This window comes from Hemiscyllium ocellatum, chromosome 7 (genome assembly GCF_020745735.1).
Source record: "Hemiscyllium ocellatum isolate sHemOce1 chromosome 7, sHemOce1.pat.X.cur, whole genome shotgun sequence".
NCBI lineage: Eukaryota > Metazoa > Chordata > Chondrichthyes > Orectolobiformes > Hemiscylliidae > Hemiscyllium > Hemiscyllium ocellatum.
In genome coordinates, this window is record NC_083407.1 from 6,587,610 (window position 1) to 6,612,704 (window position 25,095).

At 45.5% G+C, this 25,095-nt stretch overlaps 1 protein-coding gene across 1 annotated transcript in view; it reads right to left on the bottom strand.

Moving 5' to 3' along the window:
• Positions 1-518: 518 nt before the first annotated feature.
• Positions 519-25,095, bottom strand: part of LOC132817707 (obscurin-like) — a 306,454-nt gene continuing 281,877 nt past the window's right edge. Inside the window, exon 46 of the mRNA XM_060828232.1 lies at positions 519-2,415. Within this exon, the coding sequence (XP_060684215.1) occupies positions 2,408-2,415 (8 nt within the window). The 3' untranslated portion in view covers positions 519-2,407. The remainder of the gene's footprint in view (positions 2,416-25,095) is intronic.

A 25,095-nucleotide genomic window follows, 5' to 3' on the forward strand; every position in this document is an offset into this window, starting at 1 on the left:
ATCATTTAGAAAGTTCTGACACCAACCATCTGATGGTAAGTTCTGACTGCATATACTCATCTGATTAAATGCATATGCAACATAAAGTGGATTTTTAGTTTTCTTTTTTTCATTTTTAAGCGTTTGCTAAGTCACTATTTCTGAGATTTCGCTGCTACTACACATGCCATTAACGTATGCAGTCAATAATTTTGGAGTGTGATAGAGAGAAATCTTTTCAGACGGTCGTGAATCTTTGGAATTCTCTACCCCTGCTGAAGTGGACGCTCTGTTGTTGAAATATCGAAGGCTGGAACAGGCAGATTTTGGAATCTTGGAATTGTGGGCTAAGGGCAGTGGACAAGAAGTTGCAGTTAAAACTCAAGATCGACCTAGATCACACAATGGAACAGCAGCATCAATGGGCTCAATGGCCTACTCTTATTTGTTATGTTTCTCAGCATGTGAAAGAACAATTTTCATAATTACCACAGTGCATGTTTGTAGGCAGAAATAAAAAATGCGCAAAAATGGCCATCTGGTGCAACATTTTTTTATAAGGAGGTAACAGCATCACAAACCAATTGTATTGCTGACTGGAATCAAGCACTGTGAAGATCCCTGGACAACAACCACAATAAACACAATCAATTCATAATGTCTGCTAACCAGTGCATCACTAAGGTTTTTGCTGGGGTATAATGCTGGTGGTGTGTGTGAAGATTCCACACTGTTATTCCTTTATTAATATACAAGGCAAATGGCATGCTTGGAGATCAAAGGGGTTCATAAAAATGGGGACAGAGACAAATGAGAAATTAGGAAAGAGCAACCGTAAGTTTGGTCACTGATCTGGGTTTTAAAGTTGGTTTAGTCTTGAAAGAGGTAAAGGAACTAAGGCTGAAGGCACAAACTCTGGGATGATGTGAAGGTAAGATGAGGTGGAGAGAAAGGTCAGGAAAGAGTACTAATGATGACAATACAACACTGAGTCCAGTGTCAGGGAAAACATTAAATTCAATGGGAAACACCACCTCGAAGATCTCAAATTCTAGCAGCTTCGATCTGGGGAGTACCAAATGAATATTTCCAAAATTGGAGTGTCAGATGAACACGACTTGGTGCAAATTAGGACACAGGCAGCAGAACGTCAGTTAATCTAGAGATTGCAGAAAATGGAAGAGTCGATGTGTATGCATTGGAAATGTGAAGGCTGAAGGAAACAAAAGCATGGATGAGGGTTTTCGGTCGGTGCACTGAGACAGGTTTAGAGACTAGTGATGACTAGGTGACTTTGTCATGGCTGTGGAGGATGATTAGGTATAGGTGGGGGCAATACCTTTGGAGCCCACACAGAACGGATAAAAGGAAATTTGGTCAGTGAAGATCCAAGAGTATGTATATGGCAGAGCAGGTAAGCTAACTTGGATCAGGATCCAGGATCTTGAATGCTGAGCATTCGCAGTAGTTGGCAATAACAGAGGTCAGTAGGTAACACAATAAAGGTCAGAAGATACTGGCTTGCTCTGGATGTAATTGGCTGCCCAAATGGACTAAGCTGTGTGTGTGTGTGTATCACAATACAATTTGAACTTAAGGTGCATTACAGTCAAGCTTCTGGCTGGATAGTGACTCTGTGCTGGGACCTTGGATGTTATTTTAAAAATAAGATGGTGGTGAAGTTAAAATTCAAATTGACATCCCCTAAGGATCACTGTAACAAAGGTCAAAGGAAAACGACAAATTCAATTCCGACAATGTTACTTTTGGTGGATGGGAGGGGTATATGCATCCTCATCCTTACTGTGCTGGTCATAGAATGCTTGAAGCAAACTGGACATTACGTTCTCTCTCTCTCTCCAAGGACATTCTGACAAGGAAAGGTTTATATTCCCCCTCTCAACCCAAGAAAAACCTGGGTCCAAATGTGACCCCCTGGAGCCCCAAGCAGCAACAACCCAGATAAATCAGCTAACTTGATTTTCAACTTAATCGATTGTGCCTTTTGCCCAAATCTCTGACATTTTTATAACTCAAGAGTTAGAAAATTAAATAGTACTCGGTGTGTTTTTGAAACACTGCCACTATGTTGTTACTCCTAGGTTTGGTGAGCAGCTACATCTGGGAGATTCATTCCTGAAGATTCCAGGACAATCCAGGGAAGTTGACACCATCCTCAATGCATCAGCTCGGTTTATCCTGAGTCAGTGAGTGGAGGAGGAGACTTGAGGAGTTCTCCATGCGATGTTGGCTCTTTTCAAGCAAAGAGTGAAGATGAATTGAGCAGTCCCTTAAAGCAGGCAGCAAAACATGACTGGCATTATGGTCCAGGGACAATGTTTTCCTGGAGCATGTGTGTGTGTTTGTGTTTGTGTTTGTGTGTGTTCAATTCCCAGGTGGGGAGTGAATCTGTTCCAACCCAGTGCTTCTATTCACCTGAAAACAGAAGAAAGAAATATATCAACAAGATGGAGAATACATTTCCACTTGTACCAAAGACCTGATTCTCGCCTCCCTCCCAATTTGTTCATAGAATTGGGCCTTCACTAGCTGGGCCAGCATTTAGTGCTCATCCCTAACTGCCCATAAGAAGTGGTAGTGATATGCTTTTTGAACTGCTGCAGTCGATATCACTGCTAGGGTGAAGGTTCCAGGAATTTGAAGTCATGCCACTGTAGGAATTTCAATGTATTTCCAAGTCAGGGAACTTGCAGGTGGTGGTGTTTTTATGTATGTACTGCCCTTCTACTGTTCTTCGAGATGAAAGTGGTTGAGGGTTTACTAGGTGGTGCCTAAGCAGCATTGGATTGTGACCTAGTCTCAAGCTTTGGTGAATTTAGACTATAAGACTCAGGAGCAGAAATTAGGCCATTCAGCTCCTTGAGTCTGCTCTGCCATTCAATCATAGCTGATAAGTTTCTCAATTCCATTCTTAAGCTTTCTCACTGTAACCCTTGATGCTCAAGAACCTATCTTATCGCAATCTTAACCATACTCAATGACCTGGTCTCCACATTCCCCACTCTCTGGCTGAAGGCATTTCTCCTTATCTCCGTTCTAAAAGGTCTTCCCTTTACTCTAAGGCCGTGCCCTTGGGCCCTAGTCTCTCCTACCAATGAAAACATCTTCCCACCATCTACTCTGTCCGGATCATTCAGTATTCTGTTAGATTCAGTTTCAATTAGATTGTCCCCTCATCCTTCTAAATTCCATTGAGTATAAACCCAGAGTCCTCAAATATTCCTCATATGTTGAGCTTTTCATTCCCGGGACAATTCTTGTGAATCTCCTCTGAACAGGGTCCAGGGCCAGTACATCCTTCCTGAGATATGGGGCCCAAAATTACACACAATATTCTAAATGTGGTCTGACCACTGCCTTGTAGATCCATGAAACAGTTTGAACTATGATTGAAAGTGGAAGAAAAGCAGAAAGAGAGAATCACTCTACCAGAGGAAAAAGAAAAGGAAATAGTTCTGGCAGAACAAAACGAAAAAGGAAAGGAAGGCCCGAGCAGAAGATAGCGAGGAGGGGAGAGTTTTTGAACTTCGGAGGTAGGAACTGAAAACTCAAGAGTCAACTCGGGTGGTAAGGTGATCTCATTGAGACAGTAAAGATAGTTTATCACAAGGTAGAAAGAAAATCCATTAGGGGAAAGAAGTAAAAATTCTCAGGTGTTTTCACTCTAATACAGTAGGCCTATATGAAGGCACGGTTTTGCTGGTTTAGAACAGGTTTTGGGAAGATGGATGTGAGAAAACAGGATAAGCTGGTGTGTTTTGTCCAAATTGTGAAGGAAAGCACAGTGAAAGCTTAAAAAACTGCAAAAACCTTGTCAGGGGTTGGTTGAAAAGAAAGTACCAGATATCTTTAAAGAATTTACTTGCATGGGTAAGATTTACTCATATGCTAGGAGTAGGCTCACAGGTAGGGACACAACCACGGCACCATAAGTTCCTTAGGGTAGTGTCCCAGGCCCAAACCTCTTCGACTACTTCATCTCTTACTTAAGAGATGTTGAAAGAATTGCAAAGGTTCCGAAAAGGTTTACAAGGATGTTGCCAGGGTTGCAGGGTTTGAGCGAAACAGAGAGGCTGAATAGGCTGGGCCGGTTTTCCTTGGAGCATCAGAGGCTGAGGGATGATCTTATAGAGATTTATAAAATCACGAGGGGCATGGATAGGGTAAATAGACAAGTTATTTTCCCTGGGATTGGAGAGTCCAAAACTAGAGGGCATAGGTTTAGGGTGAGAGGGGAAAGATATAAAAGGGACCTAAGCAGCAACTTTTTCAGGCAGAGGGTGGTACATATATGGAATGAGCTTCCAGACGAAGTGGTGGAGACTTTTTTACAGCATTTAAAAGGCATCTGGATGGGTATATGAATAGGAAGGGTTTGGGGGATATGGCCCAAGTGTTGGCTAATGGGACTAGATTAGGTTGGGATATCTGGTTGGCAAGGACGAGTTGGACTGAAGGGTCTGTTTCTGTGCTGTACACCTCTCTGACTCTATGAATAAATTGCTGCCATCCAAGTTCAGAGGGTAATAGGAAAGGCAAAAAGAGTGTAGACTTTTATTTCAAAGGAGTATATAAGGAGGGAAGCTTTGCTAAAACTACATAAAACACAACCAAAGCTGGAATATGGTGAACAGTTTTGGCCCATTTGTTGAAAGATATACTGGCATTGGAGGCAATCCAGAGAAAGTTCATTAGATTAGTACCAGGTTTGGAGGCACTGTCTTAATATTATGAGGAGAGATTGAATAATTATCTGTGCTCTTTGGAATTTAGAAGAATGAGAGGTGACATTAATGAATCATTCAAAATTCTCTGAAAATGGGTTACAGGCCTTTAAATGTTAACTCTGTATTCTGTTCACCAATGCTGCTAGACCAGCTGAGATTTTTCAGCAATTTCTGTTTAGGATTTTCAATATCCACAGGTCTTCATTTATTTTATTTTGTGAGGTACATAGGAAACTTGACAGAAAAGATATGAAGACGTTGCTTCACCTTGTGGGACTGTTTAGGGCAAGAGGTCATTATCTCAGAATAGGTGTTCACACATGTCAGACAGAGATGAGGAGGAATTTCTTCTCATCTGTGGATCTGTGTGAATCTGTGGATTTTTTTTTAACCACAGAGAGCTGTTGAGGCTCGGTCATTAAGTATATTCAAGGTTGACACAGACAGCTTTTTAATTAGTAAAGGAATCAAGGGCAGTGGAAAAAGTCAGAAAAGTGGAGTTGAGGATTATCAGATCAGCCATGATCTTATTGAATGGTAAAGCATCCTTGATGGGTTGAATGGTCTAGTTCTGCTTTTACTTTTTATGGTCTTATAGGGTCAGAAAGTGGGGATGTTCACAGATCATTGCACAGTGCTCAGCATCATTCCTGACTTCTCAGAAACTGAAGCAATAGATTTTGCCTAATAATTGGCCTTTTCACACCAAACAATGGCCATTTTAACAGCAAACAACCTAATTATCTGCCCTTAGCATTACCATCGCTGAATTCCCCCCGATCACATCCTGCAGATTACAACTGACCAGAAACTGAACTGGACTGGCCATATAAATACCGTGGTTACAAAAGCATGTTTGAAACTGGGAACCCTGCAAAGAGTAACTCATCTTCTGCCTCCCCAAAACCTGTCCATCATCTGCAACGAACAAGCCAGGAATGTGATGGAATACCCCCACTCCACCCCACCAAACTGGATGGATGCAGGTCCAACAACACTCAAGAAACTTGACACCATCTAGGACAGAGCAACTCACTTGATTGGCACCACATTCACAAACATCCAACATCTGCACAACTGGCATTCAGTAGCAGCAATGTGTACTATCTAGAAGATGCACTGCAGCCACTCACCATGGCTCCTGAGACAGCACCTTCTAAACATGTGGTCTCTACCAATAGAAGACCAAGTACAGCAGATACTTGGTAACACCATCTCCTGAAAGTTCCCTTCCAAGCCATTCAATGTTCTGAAATATATTCTTGTTTTTTCAGTGTTGTTGGGTCAAAATCCTGGAATTCCCTCCTTAATGATATTGTGAGACTACCTACAGCACATGGACTACAGTGATTCAAAAAGCTCACCAAAACCTTCTCAAGGGGTAACTGCACTACCAACACCCACATCTCATGAGTGAATACAAACTGCTGACAGAGAGATTACTCCTGAACAGTCTGGCTTCAATTTCAACTCTTTGAGTCACAGAGATATACAGCACAGAATTGCTGTATACCTTTGAAAACAGCACCCTCTCTTCAGTCCATGATGACCACACCAGTCATAATATCAACCTAACTTTTCTGATCTCATTTCCTCGCAATTGGTTCATTGCCTTGCAGGCTTCAGCATTGTCAGTGTGTATTTAAATGTTATATTTTAATGTCAGAAGGTTTGCCTCTATCACCCTCACAGGCAGTGAGTTCCAGAATCCCACCACCCTCTGGCAGAAAATAGTTTTCCTCACGGCCCCTCTTATCTCCTGCCCCTTACCTTAAATGTATACTGCCTGGTTATTGATCCCTCCATCAAGAGAAAAAGTTATTTTCTCTCTTCCCTAATTATACCCAGCAGAATTGTATACATCTCAATCATGTCCCCTCTCAATTTTCTGTTATAAAGAAAACAAGTCCAGCTCCTCTGTCCAACTTCCCCTCATAACTGAAACTCTCCGGTCCACGCAATATCCTGGTAAATCTTCTCTGCACCTCTCAAATGCAGTCACACCCCTCCTCTAATGTGGGATCCAGAATCACACACAATACTTGATCTATGGCTTAACCATTGTTTTGTACAGTTCCAACCTAACTACCCTGCTCTTAAATGCTCATGTATTGATTAATAAAGGCAAGTATCTCATATGCTTTCTTAACTTTATCTACCTGTCCTGATTCCTTAAGAGACAGGGTCCATGCACACAGAGGTCCCTCTGATCCACAGTAGGATCCTACCAGTCATCATGTATTCCCTTGCCATATTTGTTCTGGCCACTGCATCACTTCACATTTATCCGTATTTAATTCCATTTGCTGCTGATCAACCCATTTGACCAGACCGTCCAATCCTATTGCACTTTAAGGCTATCCTCATCATTATTTACTGTTCATCAATTTTTGTATCATCTGTAAACTTACTAATCATCCCTCTTACACTGAAGGAGGAGAAAGTGAGGACTGCAGATGCTGGCGATCAGAATCGAGAGTGGGGTGCTGGAAAAGCACAGCAGGTCAGGCAGCATCCAAGGAGCAGGAAAATTGACATTTCGGGCATAAGCCCTGATGAAGGCTTGATTCTCCTGCTCCTCTTATACTGAAGTCTCAACAATTCATATGAACCACAAACAACAAGGGCCCCCAAAACTGATCTCTGTGGGACACCACTGGATTCAGACTTGTGGTTGGAAAAACATTCCTCAACCATCACCCACTGCTTCCTGCCACTCAGGCAATTATAGATCCAATTTACCAAATTTCCTTGGATTTCAAAGGCTCTTACCTTTAGTATCAGTATCCCAAGCTGAAATCCAAGTTGACTACATAGAAACATTGCCCTCATTAACACATCTGGTTATCGCTCCAAAAGCTTCAGTCAAGTTGGTCAGATATGACCACCCCATGACAAAACCATGCTTGATTGCTCTTGATTAAGTCCTGCCTTTCCAATCACAGATTAATTCTGTCCCTCAGAATTGCTTCCAATAATTTCCTTACCACTGAGGTTAGATTGACTGGCCAGTAGTTTCCTGGTTTATCTTGTTCTCTTCAGGAATAACGGTATCACATTGGCTGTCCTCCAGCATCTCTCCTGTGGCCAGACAGGAATTGAAAATTTTCGCAAGTGCGATTGCTATTTACTCCCTTGTCTCACTCACCAACCTGGGGTACACTGCATCCGGCCTGGAGATTTATCTACTTTTAAACTTGCCACAACCTCCTCTCTGTCTATGCTAATTTCTTCAGTTGTGTCACAGACCTTCCTTCTGATATCTATACCCATACTGTCCCTTTCACTAGTGAACATCAACCCAACGTACTCATTTAGAACCCTGGCTGGGGGAGGCCTGAGGCCCTGAAGAGCCCCACAGACTGTGTCTACCCCACTATGGCGGGGGTGGGGGAAAAATCCTTTCTGGTTATTCTGGTATTTTAGTGAATATAAGGTGAGTGTTGTTGAAGGAACGGGGAGCACAGGCAGCCATCTGGTGAGGGAGTCAAGTCGGCAGTGATTCCTGGCTTCATAGGCCTGGTGCATAAATTCCTGGAACGGCAGCACCAGCAGCAATGGTACAGCAGGGACTCTTGGCTGCAGTAGGCCCAGAGTGTGGACCCTTTCACTGGTGGTACGTTGTCGACTGCAGCAGTGCTGGTGCCTGGAGTAGGTGCTCCTCACTGCGGTAGGCCCAGAACAGGGACCTTGCAGAAATACTTGAGTCGTGTTTGGGATTGCGGCGATGAAGATTAACTCAACTTAAGTACTTCCCTTTTATTCTTTTGTAACTCAAAATGGCACTGTAATGTGGTGACAGACCACTTTTCATTGTATCTCCCTAGATATATGTGCCAATAAATCAATCATTCAATTTTTATTTGTTGTTTCAGATTTCCAGTATCTACAGTTCTTTGTTTTATTTTAGAGTTTATCTAACCCTTCCGATTCCTTAATTATCTATTAATACATCATTTGTCAGAGGAGGATATACATGTGAACCTGAGCAAACTGTCCTTGAAATTGAGTGGTGAGAAAGGTAACACAATTTGTTAGCACAAGGAATCATTCTGGCGAAAAGTTAAGATGCATTTCAAATTAAGTTAGAAAAACATGGTCAGGATTAAAGGATATGATAAGCAGTCGAGCTAATGTGTTAATAAGAGGAATTCTGTTGAGAGACCAGATGAAAAAAAAACTCAGTAAATTTGAGGGGAAAGCGAATCAGATTGAGAGGGTGGGCCGTGCTGTTTCACAGACTATGGGAGAAAAGAACTGCCAAAATATTCCCTTCAGGACTCTCTGTTTACACAGAGTGGTATTGAGGCCTCGTTGATGTGGAGGAGAAGCTTTGCTATAACACACTGTCAGCCAGCTCCAGATTACATGCTAAGTGTAAACAGGATATGGAAGCCAGTGTTGGACTGGGGCATACAAAGTTAAAAATCACACAATACCAGGTTATAGTCTAACAGGTTTAATTGGAAGCACTAGCTTTTGGAGCAACGTTCCTTCATCAGGTGGTTGTGCTTCCGAAAGCTATTGCTTCCAATTAAACCTGTTGGACTATAACCTGATGTTGTGTGATTTTTAACAGTGTAAACAGGAACAGCTTTAAACAGACTGAGGCTTCTGGCCAAGCTCTCAAAGCTGACCACTGGCACCTGGTGGCAGAAAGCAGAACTTGCTAAACCAGTCAGGACTCAAAATTTTAACATGGGTAATAAAAACTTAAGAGAAAGTGAAGACTGCAGATGCTGGAGACCAGAGTTGAAAAATGTGGTGCTGGAAAAACACAGCAGGACAGGCAGCATCCGAGGAGCAGGAAAATCGACATTTCTGGCATAAGCCCTTCTTCAGGATGAGGCTGGTGAGCCAAGTGGGCTGAGATGGGCTGAGATAGAAGGTAGGGGGGAAGGTGGAATATGATAGGTGGAAGGAGGTGAGGGTGATAGGCCAGAGAGGGGGTGGGGGCGGAGAGGCCAGGAAGAAGATTGCAGATCAAGAGGGCGGTGCTGAATCTGGGGGTTGGGACTGAGATAAGGTGGGGGGTGGGGAAATGAGGAAGCTGGAGAAATCTACATTCATCGCGTGTGGTTGGAGGGTTCCTAGGCGGAAGATGAGGCGTTCTTCCTCCAGGCGTCGTGTGGTCAGGGTCTGGCGGTGGAGGAGGCAAGGACCTGCATGTCCTTGGTGGAGTGGAAGAGGGAGTTAAAGTGTTCAGCCACGGGGTGGTTGGGTTGGTTGGTGCGGGTGTCCCAGAGGTGTTCCCTGAAATGTTCCGCAAGTAGGCGGCCTGTCTCCCCAATGTAGAGGAGACCACACCGGGTGCAGCGGATACAGTAAATGATGTGTGTGGAGGTGCAGGTGAATTTGCAACGGATATGAAAGGATCCATTGGGGCCATGGAGGGAGGTGTGGGGCGCAAGTTTTGCACTTCTTGCAGTTGCAGGGGAAGGTGCCAGGAGTGGAGGTTGGATTGGTGGGGGGTGTGGACCTGACGAGGGAGTTGCGGAGGGAGTGGTCTCTCCGGACCACTTAATTCAACCAAATTGACCAGTCATTTAAAAACACTCAATTTCGAACCCAAACTGGTTCCTCACCTCCTGGATCATATACTGATGGTTGTCTCTTAATCCTCTCTCAGGAAGATATCTGTACACAGACAAGCGTCCCTCAATTATACAATGTGGTAAAGATTAGTAGAAGGCTGAAGATTGGGAAGCCTTTAAAGACCAGCAGAGTCATAGAGATGTACAGCACGGAAACAGATCCTTTGGTCCAACTCATCCATGCCAACCAGACATACTAACCTAATGTAGTCCCATTTGCCAGCACTTGGCCCATATCCCTCTTTACCCCTTCTATTCATAGAGTCAGAGATGTACAGCACAGAAACAGACCCTTCGGTCCAACTCGTCCAGGCCGACCAGATATCCCAACACAATCTCGGCCTGCTTGCCAGCACCCGACCCATATCCCTCCAAACCCTTCCTATTCACATACCCATCCAATGCCTTTTAAATGTTGCAATTGTACCAACCTCCACTACTTTCTCAGGCAGCTCAATCCATGCACCACCATCTGCATGAAAAAGTTGCCCCTTAGGTCTCTTTTATATCTTTCCCCTCTCACCTTAAACTTATGCCCTCTAGTTCTGGACACCCCCACTCCAGGGAAGAGACCTTGACTATTTATCCTATCCATGCCCCTCATGATTTTATAAACCTCTATGAGGTCACCCCTCAATCTCCGACGCTCCAGGGAAAACAGCCCCAGCCTATTCAGCCTCTCCCTGTAGCTCAAACCCTCCAACTCTGGCAACATCCTTGTAAATCTTTTCCGAACTCTTTCAAGTTTCACAAAATCCTGCCAATATGAGGGAGACCAGAATTGCACACAATATTCCAAAAGTGGCCTAATTAATGTCCAGTACAGCTGCAACATGACCTCCCAACTCCTATTCTCAATGCTCTAATAAAGAAAAGCTTCACTATCCTATCTACGTGAGATTCCACTTTCAAGGAATTATGAACTTGCACTACAAGATCTCTGTTCAGCAGGACCTTACCATTAAGTGTATACGTCCTGCTCTGATTTGTCTTTCCAAAATGTAGCACCTCACATTTATCTAAATTAATCTCCATCTGCCACTCCTCAAGCCCATTGGTCCATCTGATCAAGATCCCGTTGTATTCTGAGGTAATCTTCCTCACTGTCTGCTACACCTGCAACTTTGGTGTCATCTGTAAACGTACTAACTATACCTCCAATGTTCACATCATTTATGTAAATGGCAAAAACAGTGGACCCAGCACAATCCTTGTGGCAGAGCACTGGTCACAGGCCTCCAATCTGAAAAACAACCCTCCACTGCTACCCTCTGTCTTCTATCTCTGAGCCAGTTCTATATCCAAATGGCTAGTTCTCCCTGTATTCCATGAGATCTAACCTTGCTAAGCAATCTACCATGAGGAACTTTGTTGAACACCTTACTGAAATCCATATAAATTGCATCCATTACTCTGCCCTCATCAATCCTCTTTCTTACTCCTTCAAATAACTCTATCAAGTTAGAGGGACATGATTTTGCACACACAAAGCCATGATCAGTCCTTGCCTTTCCAAATTCAGGTAAATCCTATCCCTCAGGATTCCCTCCAACCTGCCCAGCAGTGATGTCAGGCTCATTGGTCAATAGTTCCCTGGTTTTTCCTTAATACTTTTCTTAAATAAGTGATAACCGCCAGTAAGTCAACCTCCAGTCTTCTGAAATCTCACCTGTGACTATCGATGGATGATACAAGAATCTCAGGAAGGAGCCCAGCAATCACTTCCCTAGCTTCCCAGAGTTCTAAGGTACACCAGATCAGGTTCTGGGGATTTATCCACCTTTACAAGTTTTATGACATCCACCACCACCTCCACTGTAATGTGGGCTTTTTTCAAAATGTCACCATCTATTTCCCCACATGCTCTATCTTCTTTGTCCTTCTCCACAGTAAACACTGATGCAAAATATTTGTTTAGTCTCTCCCCCATCTCCTGCAGTTCCACACATAGGCTGCCTTGCTGATCTTTGAGGGACCCTATTCTCACCCATGTTATCCTTTTGTCTTTAAATGTTTTTATAGAATCCCTTTACATTCTCCTTCACCCTATTTGCCAAAGCGATCTCATGTCCCTTTTTTGCTTTCCTGATTACCCTCTTAAGTATACTCCTACTGCCTTCAAACTCTTCTGGAGATTCACTTGATCTCTGCTGTCTGTTCCTGACATATACTTCATTTTTTTTCTTGACCAAAACCTCAATTTTTCAGCATTTCCTAAACCCACCAGCCTTGCCTTTCACCCTAACAGAAATGTACTGTGACTGCACTCTCATTATCTCATTTTTTGAAGGCTTCCCATTTTCCAGCCATCCCTTTACCTGCGAACATCCATCATATTCTCTAGCTCCTGTAAATTCCTTTTGCCTCCAACTGCTGCTCCAACCGATCCATGCAATCTGATAGGTTTCGCAACCAAAGACACTTCCTGCAGACACAGAACTTCAGTAACATGGAACTCTCCCTAAACTTCCATATCTGACAGGAAGAGCACGTCACTCTACTAAAGACCAATTTTGCTCCTTCTCAATCTTTTGACCCAGAAAATAGCACTGTCTTATTGCTCTAAAAAGACACCATTCCAGGCTAACTTAGTTATATTTTAGTTTATATTTTTAAAATTTAATCCAGAGACAAATCTCAGAAAAAATATAATCAAGGAAAGAATCCACTCTACTCACTTTTGTATATTTACAGCACTGTTACACTTAGAAACTATGCACTTATCTGCTCCTGTGCTGTGAACTCTCCCAACACAAGTTCTGCCAAAGTCAGCTGTGAATTTCGCAGTTTATTAAGTTTTCCTAGATGCACTCCAATGTCCAGAGATACTTGAACTCAAACAGCAAAGGCACTAACTGTGCAGATTCACTGCCATCTCAGACAGCAGTGTAGGTTTCTTTCTCTGACCACGTGGTCACTGCCTTTGTCTGTCTTCCTCCTTTTTAATGTGCAATTGTTTTGATTTTTTTCTCCCAAAGTTCCAAAACAATGCAACAGCATAAAGAACAGTAATTCAAAGAAATCATCACCAACTCCTAAAATACCTCAAAAAAGTTGCAGCGCTTATAGCCACAATATTTCCCATTCTTCATCTTGGATTACCCAGAATGGAGGGAGAAGATGAAATATAAAAGTAAGCTAACTCATAAATATGAAAGAAGATTGTAGGAATCTTTTTAGTATCTAAAAATAGATACTGGCCTGGAGAAATAGCAGTAGGGATCAAAGAAATGGCACAGGGACTGAATAGGCATTTGCATCAGTTTTCACAGTGGAAGACGTCTGCAGCATATCAGAATTTCAATAGTGTTGAGGAGGGGAGGCAGAGGTCAGTGTAGTGGCCATCACTAAGAAGAAGCTGCTGGAGAAGCTGAGAGGTATGAAAGTGGATAAATCACTCAGATCAGATGGACTTCACCCCTGAAGACGATGGCTAAGGAGATTGTAGAGGTATTGGTGGTGATCTTTCAGGAATCAATGGAGTCAGAGAGGGTACCAGAGGACTAAAAAATGGCAAATGTAACATTCCTGTTTAAGAAGGGAGGGAGGCAGAAGACTGGAAACAATAGGGCCACTTACTCTGATCTTGTTGGTGGTAAGCTTTTAGAATCCATTATGATGAGTGTTTCAAATTGCATAGTAAAATAGGGCTGAGTTAGCAATGCTTCATCAAGGAGAGAATGCTTGAGGACTCTATGTCTGTACTCAATGGAGTTTAGAAGGTTGAGGGGAAATCTGATTGAAACTTACAAATATTAAGTGGCCTCAATCAATTGAACTTAGAGAAGACATTTCCACTGATAGGAAAGACTAGGACCAGAGGACACAGCCTCACATTGAAGAGATGACTCTTTTGAATTCAGATGAGGAGAAACTCCTTTACTCAGGGGGTGGTTAACCTATGGAAGTCCTTACCGCAGACGGTTGTGGAGGCCAAATCATTGAGGGTATTTGAGACAGAGATAGAGCCTTGATTAATAACAGGACCAAAGGTTTTATATATATATGTATATAATACAGGGTGGTGAAGATGGCATATGGAATGCTTGCCTTCATTAGCCAGGACAAAGTATGTAGTGCAAGGGAGTCTTGTTACAACTTTAAAAAAGGTTCAGTCACAGATGGAATACTGTGTGCAGTTCTCATTGCCATGTTAATGAAAGGGTGTGATTGCACTGGAGAGGGTGCAGAGGAGATTCACCAGGATGATGCCCGGAATGGAAAGACTCAATAATGAGGAGAGATTGAAAAGACTGAGTTTGTTTTCCTTGGAGGCTGAAAGGATGACCTGATTGAGACGTACAAAATTATGAGAGACACAGACGGGGTAGATGGAGAAAATCTTTTCCCAATGGGAAAATATCTAAAACCAGACAGCATAAGTTTAAGGTGAGGAGTAATGATTTAGAGGGGATCGGAGGAAAATGTTTTCACCCAGAGGGTAATAGAAATTTGAAATGCACTGTCTGAGAGAGTGGTGGAGATAGGCACACTCCCAACACTGAAGAAGCATCTGGACAAGCCACTTACAATGCCAGGGCATTTGGACCAAGTGCAGGTAAATGGGATTATTGTGGTTTGGTGTTTATTAGTTAGCACATACATGGTGGGCTGAACAGTCTGTTTCTATGCTGTATGATTTTATGATGTGTGTCTCTCAGGCCTCTCTCTATCTCCTGCTGCACTATTGGTGGCTGTGAGAATTTCCTCTCAAAATCTTTCCAATTCTCTTTCCTATTTTACAATTAGTCTTAAAACTTAACACTTTGACCATATTTTTGTTTGCCTATCTTGAAACAGAAATATAGAAACAAAAAGCAGGATTAGACCACTTAGATCTCTGAGCCTGCTACACTATTCCTTGCGATCATGGCTGATCAACCAATTTATTAGCCTGTTCCAATTCCAAAGGGCATGCAGGAGCAGCATCAGCTATATTGATAAATGAGGTGTCAATTGGTGAAGCTACCAAGTAGGACTACTTGACTGCTAAACAGCATAAGCCGCAAGTGATAGACAAAACTAAACAATCCCACAACCAACAGATCAGATCTAAGCTCTGCAGTCCTGTTACCCCCACGCTCAATGGTGGTGGACAATTAAACAACTCACTGGAGGAGAAGGCTCAACAAATATCCCCCATCCTCAATGCTGGAAGAGCCAAGAATATCAGTGCAAAAGATAAGGCTGAAGTATTTGCACCAATCTTCAGCAGAAGTGCCAACTGGATGATCCATCTTGGCATCCTCCCGTGGTCCCCAGCATCACATTCCAGTCTTCAGCCAATTCACTCCATGCGATGTCAAAAAAATGGTTGGATGCACTGGATACTGCATAGGCTATGGGCGACAATGTTCCAGCAATAGTACTGAAGACTTGTGCTCCAAAACTGGTCATTCCCCTGGCCAAGCTCTTCCAGTGCAAGGAGAACCTGCACTGCCCGGTTCTACCTCCTACCCAAGATTCACAAACCTGACTACCCTTGCTGAGCTATTGTCTCAGCTTGCTTCTGCTCCACCAAACTCATTGCCACATTCCTTGATACTGGCCTATCCTACCAGGATCAGGAACTCCTCACACACATTTGGGACACCACCCATGCTCTCACCTCCTCCAAGACCTTTGTTTCCCTGGCTCCCAAAGCCTCATCTTCACCGTAGATATACAGGCCCTTTCGGCGCTGCATCGTGCTCCCACGAGGAGGTTGAACAGTTCATCAACTTTACTAACACCTTCCATCCCGACCTGAAATTCACCTGGACTGTCTCAGACTCCTCCCTCCCCTTCCTAGACCTTTCCATTTCTATCTCGGGCGACCGACTCAACACAGACATCTATTATAAACCGACTGACTCCCACAGCTACCTGGACTACACCTCCTCCCACCCTGAACCCTGTAAAAACGCCATCCCATATTCCCAATTCCTTCGTCTCCGCCGCATCTGCTCCCAGGAGGACCAATTCCAACACCGCACAGCCCAGATGGCCTCCTTCTTCAAGGACCGCAGATTCCCCCCAGACGTGATCGATGATGCCCTCCACCGCATCTCCTCCACTTCCCGCTCCTCCGCCCTTGAGCCCCGCTCCTCCAACCGCCACCAAGACAGAACCCCACTGGTTCTCACCTACCACCCCACCAACCTGCGCATACAACGTATTATCCGCCGCCATTTCCGCCACCTCCAAACGGACCCCACCACCAAGGATATATTTCCCTCCCCTCCCCTATCAGCGTTCCGCAAGGACCACTCCCTTCATGACTCCCTTGTCAGATCCACACCCCCCACCAACCCAACCTCCACCCCCGGCACCTTCCCCTGCAACCGCAGGAAATGTAAAACTTGCGCCCACACCTCCACACTCACTTCCCTCCAAGGCCCCAAGGGATCCTTCCATATCCGCCACAAGTTCACCTGTACCTCCACACACATCATCTATTGCATCCGCTGCACCCGATGTGGCCTCCTCTATATTGGTGAGACAGGCCGCTTACTTGCGGAACGCTTCAGAGAACACCTCTGGGCCGCCCGAACCAAGCAACCCAATCACCCCGTGGCTCAACACTTTAACTCCCCCTCCCACTCCACCGAGGACATGCAGGTCCTTGGACTCCTCCACCGGCAGAACACAACTACACGACGGCTGGAGGAGGAGCGCCTCATCTTCCGCCTGGGAACCCTCCAACCACAAGGTATGAATTCAGATTTCTCCAGCTTCCTCATTTCCCCTCCCCCCACCTTGTCTCAGTCGGTTCCCTCAACTCAGCACCGCCCTCCTAACCTGCAATCCTCTTCCTGACCTCTCCGCCCCCACCCCACTCCGGCCTATCACCCTCACCTTGACCTCCTTCCACCTATCCCACCTCCATCGCCCCTCCCCCTAGTCCCTCCTCCCTACCTTTTATCTCAGCCTGCTTGGCTCTCTCTCTCTTATTCCTGATGAAGGGCTTATGCTCGAAACGTCAAATTCTCTATTCCTGAGATGCTGCCTAACCTGCTGTGCTTTGACCAGCAACACATTTGCAGCAGGCCCTTTATACCTCCATCCGCCATGACAAAGGCCTCCAAGCCCTCCATTTCTTCCTCTCCAAACATCCCCAGCAGGACCCTTCCACTGACACTCTCATTCGTTTGGCTGAACTGGTCCTCACCCTCAATAATTTTTGCTTTGAATCCTCCCACTTCATTCAGACCACAGGGGTAGCCATGGGCCCCAGCTATGCTTGTCTCTTTGTTGTTTAGGTGGAACAGTCCATCTTCCACAGTTACACCAGCACCATTCCCATCTTTTCCTCCATTACACTGATGATTGTATTGGCACCAGCTCGTGCTCCCACAAGGAGGTTGAACAATTCACCAACAGATTCTACCCTGACCTTAAGTTCATCTGGACCATCTCAGACACCACCCTCCCTTTGCTGGACCTTTTCATCTCCATCAATCAAGTCAACACTGACATCTACAAACCCACCGACTCCCACAACTACTTGGACTACACCTCCTCCCAGGAGAAAATGAGGACTGCAGATGCTGGAGATCAGAGCTGAAAATGTGTTGCTGGAAAAGCGCAGCAGGTCAGGCAGCATTCAAGGAGCAGGAGAATCGACGTCTTGGGCATGAGCCCTTATTCCTGAAGACGGGCTCATGCCCGTAACGTCGATTCTCCTGCTCCTTGGATGCTGCCTGACCTGCTGTGCTTTTCCAGCAACACATTTTCAGCGATACATCTCCTCCCACCCTGCCTCTTGGAAAAACGTAATGCCTCATTCGGAATTCCTCCGCCTCCGCTGCATCAGTTCCACCACAGAACACACGAGATGGCCTCCTTCTTTAAAGACCACAATTTACATATATCCCCCATCCAGCGCATCTAATTCACTTCCCGCACCTCTGCCCTCGAACCCCACCCCTCCAATCGCATGAAGGACAAAAACCCCCTAGTCCTCACCTTCCACCTACCAATTTCCACATACATCACATCATCCTCCACAATTTTCCACCACCTTCAAACAGACCCCTCCATAAGAGATATATTTCCCTTCCACCCCAACCACTTTCCATAAAGACCATTCCCTCCGTGACTCCCTTGTCAGGTCCACGCTCCCCACCAACCCACTCCCACACCCCACCCCGAGTAACTTCCCCTGCCACCACAGGAATTGTAAAACCTCCCTCCACCTCCGTTCAAGGCCCCAAAGGAGCCTTCCACAGCTATCAGAGACCTGCACTTCCACACGTCATTTACTGTGTCCATTGCTCCCGATGTGGTCTCCTCTACATTGGGGAGACAGGACGCCTACTTGCAGAGCGCTTCAGAGAACATCTCTGGAACACCTGCACAAACCAATCCCACCGTCCTGTGGCTGAACACTTCAACTCCCTCTCCTACTCCGCCAAGAACATGCAGGTCTTTGGCCTTCTCTATCGCCACCCCCTAACTACCTGACGCCTGTAGGAAGAATGCCTCATCTTCCACCTTGGGATCCTCCAACCCCATGGCATCAATGTGGATTTCAGCAGTTTCCTCATTTCCCCCCCCACCCGCATCTTATCCTTGTTCCAACCTTCCAACTCGGCACCGCCCTCATGACCTGTCCTAATTGTCCATCTTCCTTCCAACTTATCCACTCCACTCCCACCTCCGACCTATCACCTTTACCCCCACCTCCATCAACCTATTGCACTCTCAGCTACCTTCCCCCCAGCCTCACCCCCCCTCCCATTTATCTCTCCACCCCCTTGGCTCACAGCCTCATTTCTGATGAAGGGCTTTTGTCCGAAACATCGATTCTCCTGCTCCTCGGATGCTGCCTGTTCTTCTAGCACCACACTCTTGACTCTTCCAGTGCAAATATAAATAACAACATCTATCTGACAAGGTGGAAAATTGCCCAGTTACGTCCTGTAAACAAAAAACAGGACATATCCAATCTGGCCAATTACCATCCCATCAGTCTACTCTCGAACATCAGTGATAATGTAAAATGATGGAAGATATCGTCAATAGTGTGATCAAGCAGCACCTGCTCAGCAAAAACCCACTGAAGCCCAGTTCTGCCAGGGGCACTCAGCTCCTAACTTCGTTTCAGCCTTCGTGCAAACATGGACAAAAGTATTGAATTCCAGAGGTGTGGCATGAAGGAGCCATAGCAAAACTGGGATTGATGGGTATTGGTGACAAACTCTCCACGGGTTGGAATCATACCTGGCACATGGGAAGATAGTGTGCTTGTTGGAGATCAGTCATCTCAGCTCCAGGACATCTCTGCAGGAGTTGTTCAGGGTAGTGCTGAAAATGTGTTGCTGGAAAAGCGCAGCAGGTCAGGCAGCATCCAAGGAACAGGAAATTCAATGTTTCGGGCATAAACCCTTCATCAGGAATGAGGACAGTGTGTCCAGCAGGCTAAGATAAAAGGTAGGGAGGAGGGACTTGGGGGAGGGGCGATGGAGATGTGATAGGTGGAAGGAGGTCAAGGTGAGGGTGATAGGCCGGAGTTCGAGGGATTTGACTGAGACAAGGTGGGGGGAGGGGAATAGAAGGAAACTGGAGAAATCTGAGTTCATCCCTTGTGGTTGGAGGGTTCCCAGGTGGAAGATGAGGAACCTCCAACCGTCGTGTTGTTATGGTCTGGCGATAGATGTCCTTGGTGGAGTGGGAGGGGGAGTTAAAGTGTTGAGCCACGGGGTGGTTGGGTTGGTTGGTCCGGGTGCCCCAGAGGTGTTCTCTGAAACGTTCCGCAAGTAGGCGGCCCACCTCCCACCACCAAACCATCATCTCCCAGACCAATCCATAACCTCATCACCTGAGGGGATCTCCCATCCAACGCCTCCAACCTCATAGTCCCACAACTCCGCACTGCCCGTTTCTACCTCCTGCCCAAAATCCACAAACCTGACTGCCCCGGCCGCCCCATTGTCTCAGCCTGCTCCTGCCCCACCGAACTCATCTCTGCACACCTCGCCTGTCTCTTCGTAGGATATGTGGAACAGTCCATCTTCCGCAACTACACTGGCACAACCCCCCACCTTTTCCTCCGCTACATTGATGACTGTATCGGCGCTACCTTGTGCTCCCAAGTGGAGGTTGAACAGTTCATCCACTTTACCAACACCTTCCACCCCGACCTCAAATTCACCTGGACCGTCTCAGACTCCTCCCTCCCCTTCCTAGACCTTTCCATTTCTATTTCGGGCGGCCGAATCAACACAGACATCTACTATAAACCGACTGACTCCCACAGCTACCTAGACTACACCTCCTCCCACCCTGAACCCTGTAAAAACGCCATCCCATATTCCCAATTCCTTTGTCTCCACCGCATCTGCTCCCAGGAGGACCAGTTCCAATACCGTACAGCCCAGATGGCCTCCTTCTTCAAGGATCGCAGATTCCCCCCAGATGTGATCGACAATGCCCTACACCGCATCTCCTCCACTTCCCACTCCTCTCCCTTGAGCCCTGCCCCTCCAACCGCCACCAGGACAGAACCCCACTGGTTCTCACCTACCACCCCACCAACCTCCATATACAGTGTATCATCCGCCGTCATTTCCGCCACCTCCAAACGGACCCCACCACTAGGGATATATTTCCCTCCCCTCCCTTATCAGCGTTCTGAAAATACCACTCCCTCCGTGACTCCCTCGTCAGGTCCACACCCCCCACCAACCCAACCTCCACTCCCGGCACCTTCCCCTGCAACCGCAAGAAATGCAAAACTTGTGCCCACACCTCCCCCCTTACTTCTCTCCAAGGCCCCAAGGGATCGTTCCATATCCGCCACAAATTCACCTGGACTTCCACACACATCATCTATTGCATCCGCTGCACCCGATGTGGCCTCCTCTATATTGGGGAGACAGGCCGCCTACTTGCGGAACGTTTCAGAGAACACCTCTGGAACACCCGGACCGACCAACCAACCCAACCACCCCGTAGCTCAACACTTTAACTTCCCCTCCCACTCCACCAAGGACATGCAGGACCTTGGACTCCTCCATCGCCAGAACATAACAACACGACAGTTGGAGGAAGAGCGCCTCATCTTCCGCCTGGGAACCCTCCAACCACAAGGGATGAACTCAGATTTCTCCAGTTTCCTCATTTTCCCTCCCCCCACCTTGTCTTAGTCCCAACCCTTAAACTCAGCACCGCCTTCCTAACCTGCAATCTTCTTCTTGACCTCTCTGCCCCCATCCCACTCCGGCCTATCATCCTCACCTTGACCTCCTTCCACCTATCACATCTCCATCGCCCCTCCCCCCAGTCCCTCCTCCCTACCTTTTATCTTAGCCTGCTGGACACACTTTCCTCATTCCTGATGAAGGGCTTATGCCCGAAACGTCGAATTTCCTGTTCCTTGGATGCTGCCTGACCTGCTGCACTTTTCCAGCAACACATTTTCAGCTGTGATCTCCAGCATCTGCAGACCTCACTTTCTCCTTGTTCAGGGTAGTGTCCTAGGCCCAACCATCTTCAGCTGCTTCACCAATGAACTCTCCTCCATCACAAGGTTAGAAGTGAGGATTTTCGCCGATGATTGCGCTATTATTCACAACTCCTCAGATATTGAAACAGTTCACATTCAAATTCAACAAAGCCTATATAATATCCAAGCTTGGCAAGCTACACTTTTACTACACAAATACCTGTATTGACCATCTCCAATCTAACCATCACCCCTTGACATTCATTGGTGTTACCATTTCTGATTCCCCCACTATCAACATCTGAGGAGTTACCATTGACCAGAGATTCAATGGGGGTTGCCATATTAGCAAAGTGACTGCGAGAGAAGGTCAGAGTTTGGAAATACTGCAGTGAATGATTCATCTCCTGATTCCATTAGGCTGTCCACCATCTGCAAGGCACACGTCAGGAGTGTGATGAAATACTCCCCACTTGCCAGGATGAAGGCAGCTCCAACAACACTCGAGAAAACTGACATTATCGAGGACAAAGTAACCCTCTTGACTGACACCACATCCACTCCTTCCACCACTGATGCGCAGTAGCAGCAAGGAGTATCTACAAGATGCACTGCAGAAATTCACCTAAGATCCTTAGACAGCACCATCCAAACCCATGGCCACTTCCATCCAAAAGGACAAGGGTAGCAGATACAACGGAACACCACTACCTCGCAAGTTCTCCTCCAAGCATGCCATTTACAAGTTTGTTGATGACACCACCAGCATTCTCAAAGATCCATCCCACCCTGACAATGCTTTTCTACTCCCTCTACCATCGGGGAGAAGGTTCAAAAGCCTGAACACATACTAGCTGATTTTGAAACAATTTCTCCCCGAATGTTGTAAGCATACCGAATGGACTCTCAAACTCTTAACATTTGCTTGTACCTGTGTTTTGGTTTTTGCTGCTGTTTACCTATTATTTACTTATCTATGCTATTTAACTCTGTAATCTGCCTGCATTGCTCGCAGGACAAAAGTTTTTCACTGTCTGGATTAGAGTAGTGCTGGCAAAGCACAGCAGGTAAGGCAGCATCCAAGGAGCAGGAAAATCGACGTTTCGGGCAAAAGCCCTTCATCAGGAACAGAGTCTTTTCCAGCACCACTCTAATCCAGACTCTGGTGTCCAGCATCTGCAGTCCTTGTTTTTACAAAATTTTTCGCTGTGCCTTGGTACACGTTACAATAAATTCAATTCAAGCATTCACTATCCTGACTTGGAAATATATGGCCTGTCGCTGGGTCAAAATCCTGGAATTCCCTACATTGTGCACCAACCTACAGCATTTGGTTTACTGTGGCCCAAGAAGGCAGCTCACCACCACCTTCTCAAGGACAACCAGGGACAGGTAATAAATGCTGACCAGCCAACAAAGCCCATGTCCCATAAATGAATTTTAAAAAACCCTCTTGCAATTAACGCCAACTTACTATTTGCCTTCCTAACTGCTTGCTTCTCCCTCCTGTTGACTTTCATTGACTGTGTACAAAGACATCCGATCCCTTTGTACATTCACACATTCCAATATATCACTACTGAAATAATACTCTTTATTATGTTTGTGGTTAACTAGAACCATAAATGGAACTCGAGGTAGATGGACGGTAACGTGAACAGAAAATACTTTATTATAGGTCTCTCAGTTCCATAATTGGTTTAAATCACCTCCTCTAACTCCTATCAGGTCACCTGATCTGCACTCTCAAGCACACATCCAACCACATATATAACAACCTTCCCCCTTTATTCCAATACTCCGCTTAATATGTATATGTTCAACAATTATAAACTATTATACTGGCACTGTAGCTAACATATGTACATCATCAGGAATATTTACAAACAAAATGGAAAAAGAAAACCACCCTTCCATAGTCTATGTTGACATGATTAGCCTCTCAGGGGGTTGGTGATTCCTAGAAGACAATCTCCTCATCTCAGGTACATCCCTCTTTGAATGGCTGTTGTTATCCTGTCAAGCTGTTGTTGTTTGCTACCTGAGTATGGCCAACCCTAGCTCAAATACACATGACTTGATCGATGTCACTGGACCCATCTGGACTGGTTCGATATTCTGAGGGGCCTACCTCCTTGGTGAAGTGCAGTGACTGGCTGATACCCGCTTCTCCTCCAGACCAGATCATCCCTAGTCTAAATCATATATCACAACGGTCCTGTTTAAACCACCATCACCATGGGATCCACTCATTCCTAGATGAACAATTTTGGGCTATTTGGAATCTCGACTGAGAGATTCCTGCCCTTCCGACCATATGCCCTTCTTGATTTTAGTTTACCACCTCCCTGGTCTCTTCCGGCTGCACTAAGTTAAACACTGTTCTCAGCTGACAGTTGAACACTAAGGACATCAGTGAGCTGAGCATGGGTTGTCATGTGACGTGTCCCTGTACATGCTGAAGAGCTTGTTGAGTTGAGGAAGTTAAAACGTCAAGGGGGGTGTGGGGGGGACAATTCCATGCTTTTCTTCTCTTCCAGGGCACACTGAGGACTTTAGGGTTAAAAATCCCACTACCAAAAAAACTTACTGCAACAGCAACTGAAAGCCTGTACTCTTTCAATCCAAACATGTGGATTCCCCCCATTCCACACAAGGACTAATAGCCCAGTTAGCTGCCCCTCTCTCCCATTGTCTCACTTCCCCTCCATATTAACTTAGGTATGTGAATCCCCCCAGTTACCTCACTTCCATATTAACTTAGGTATGTGAATCCCCCCAGTTACCTCACCTCCATATTAACATAGGTATGTGAGTTTCTCATTTGTAGCAGGCAACCTTTCTGCTTTAATTCCTTTCCATTAACTCATAATCAGGGGAGATACGAAAATCGGTTTCTATAATCCACTCATACATTATTTCAAGATATCAACATTCATCAGGTTTTGTAAAATCATAATTGTCTACTTTAAATTATGTGATGTCAGTCATCCATGTGACTGATAAGTCTTTATTCAATTCCTATAAAATATACTGTCTCTGGGTGTAAGGCAGAGATTTGTGAAGAAGAGCCGCCACAAATAGGCACTCAGCTACTTTGGTGACGCTTTGAATCCCTCGTCGGCTGTCTGATAATAAAGCTACCGCTGTTGAACAGAAAACTTATGTCGTCTGGATTTGTGGACAAAGCAGACATCAACAGAGTTACCGTTCTAAAGAATCCTCCCCTGTGAAGCCTATGAGGACTGTTTCAAGGTTTATCTGAATTTCTTTGCCCTGTTGTTCATCACAGGTTGATTTGGAGCCAACCTCATGTCTGCCTCCGTGATTTTTCAGATTTTGAACT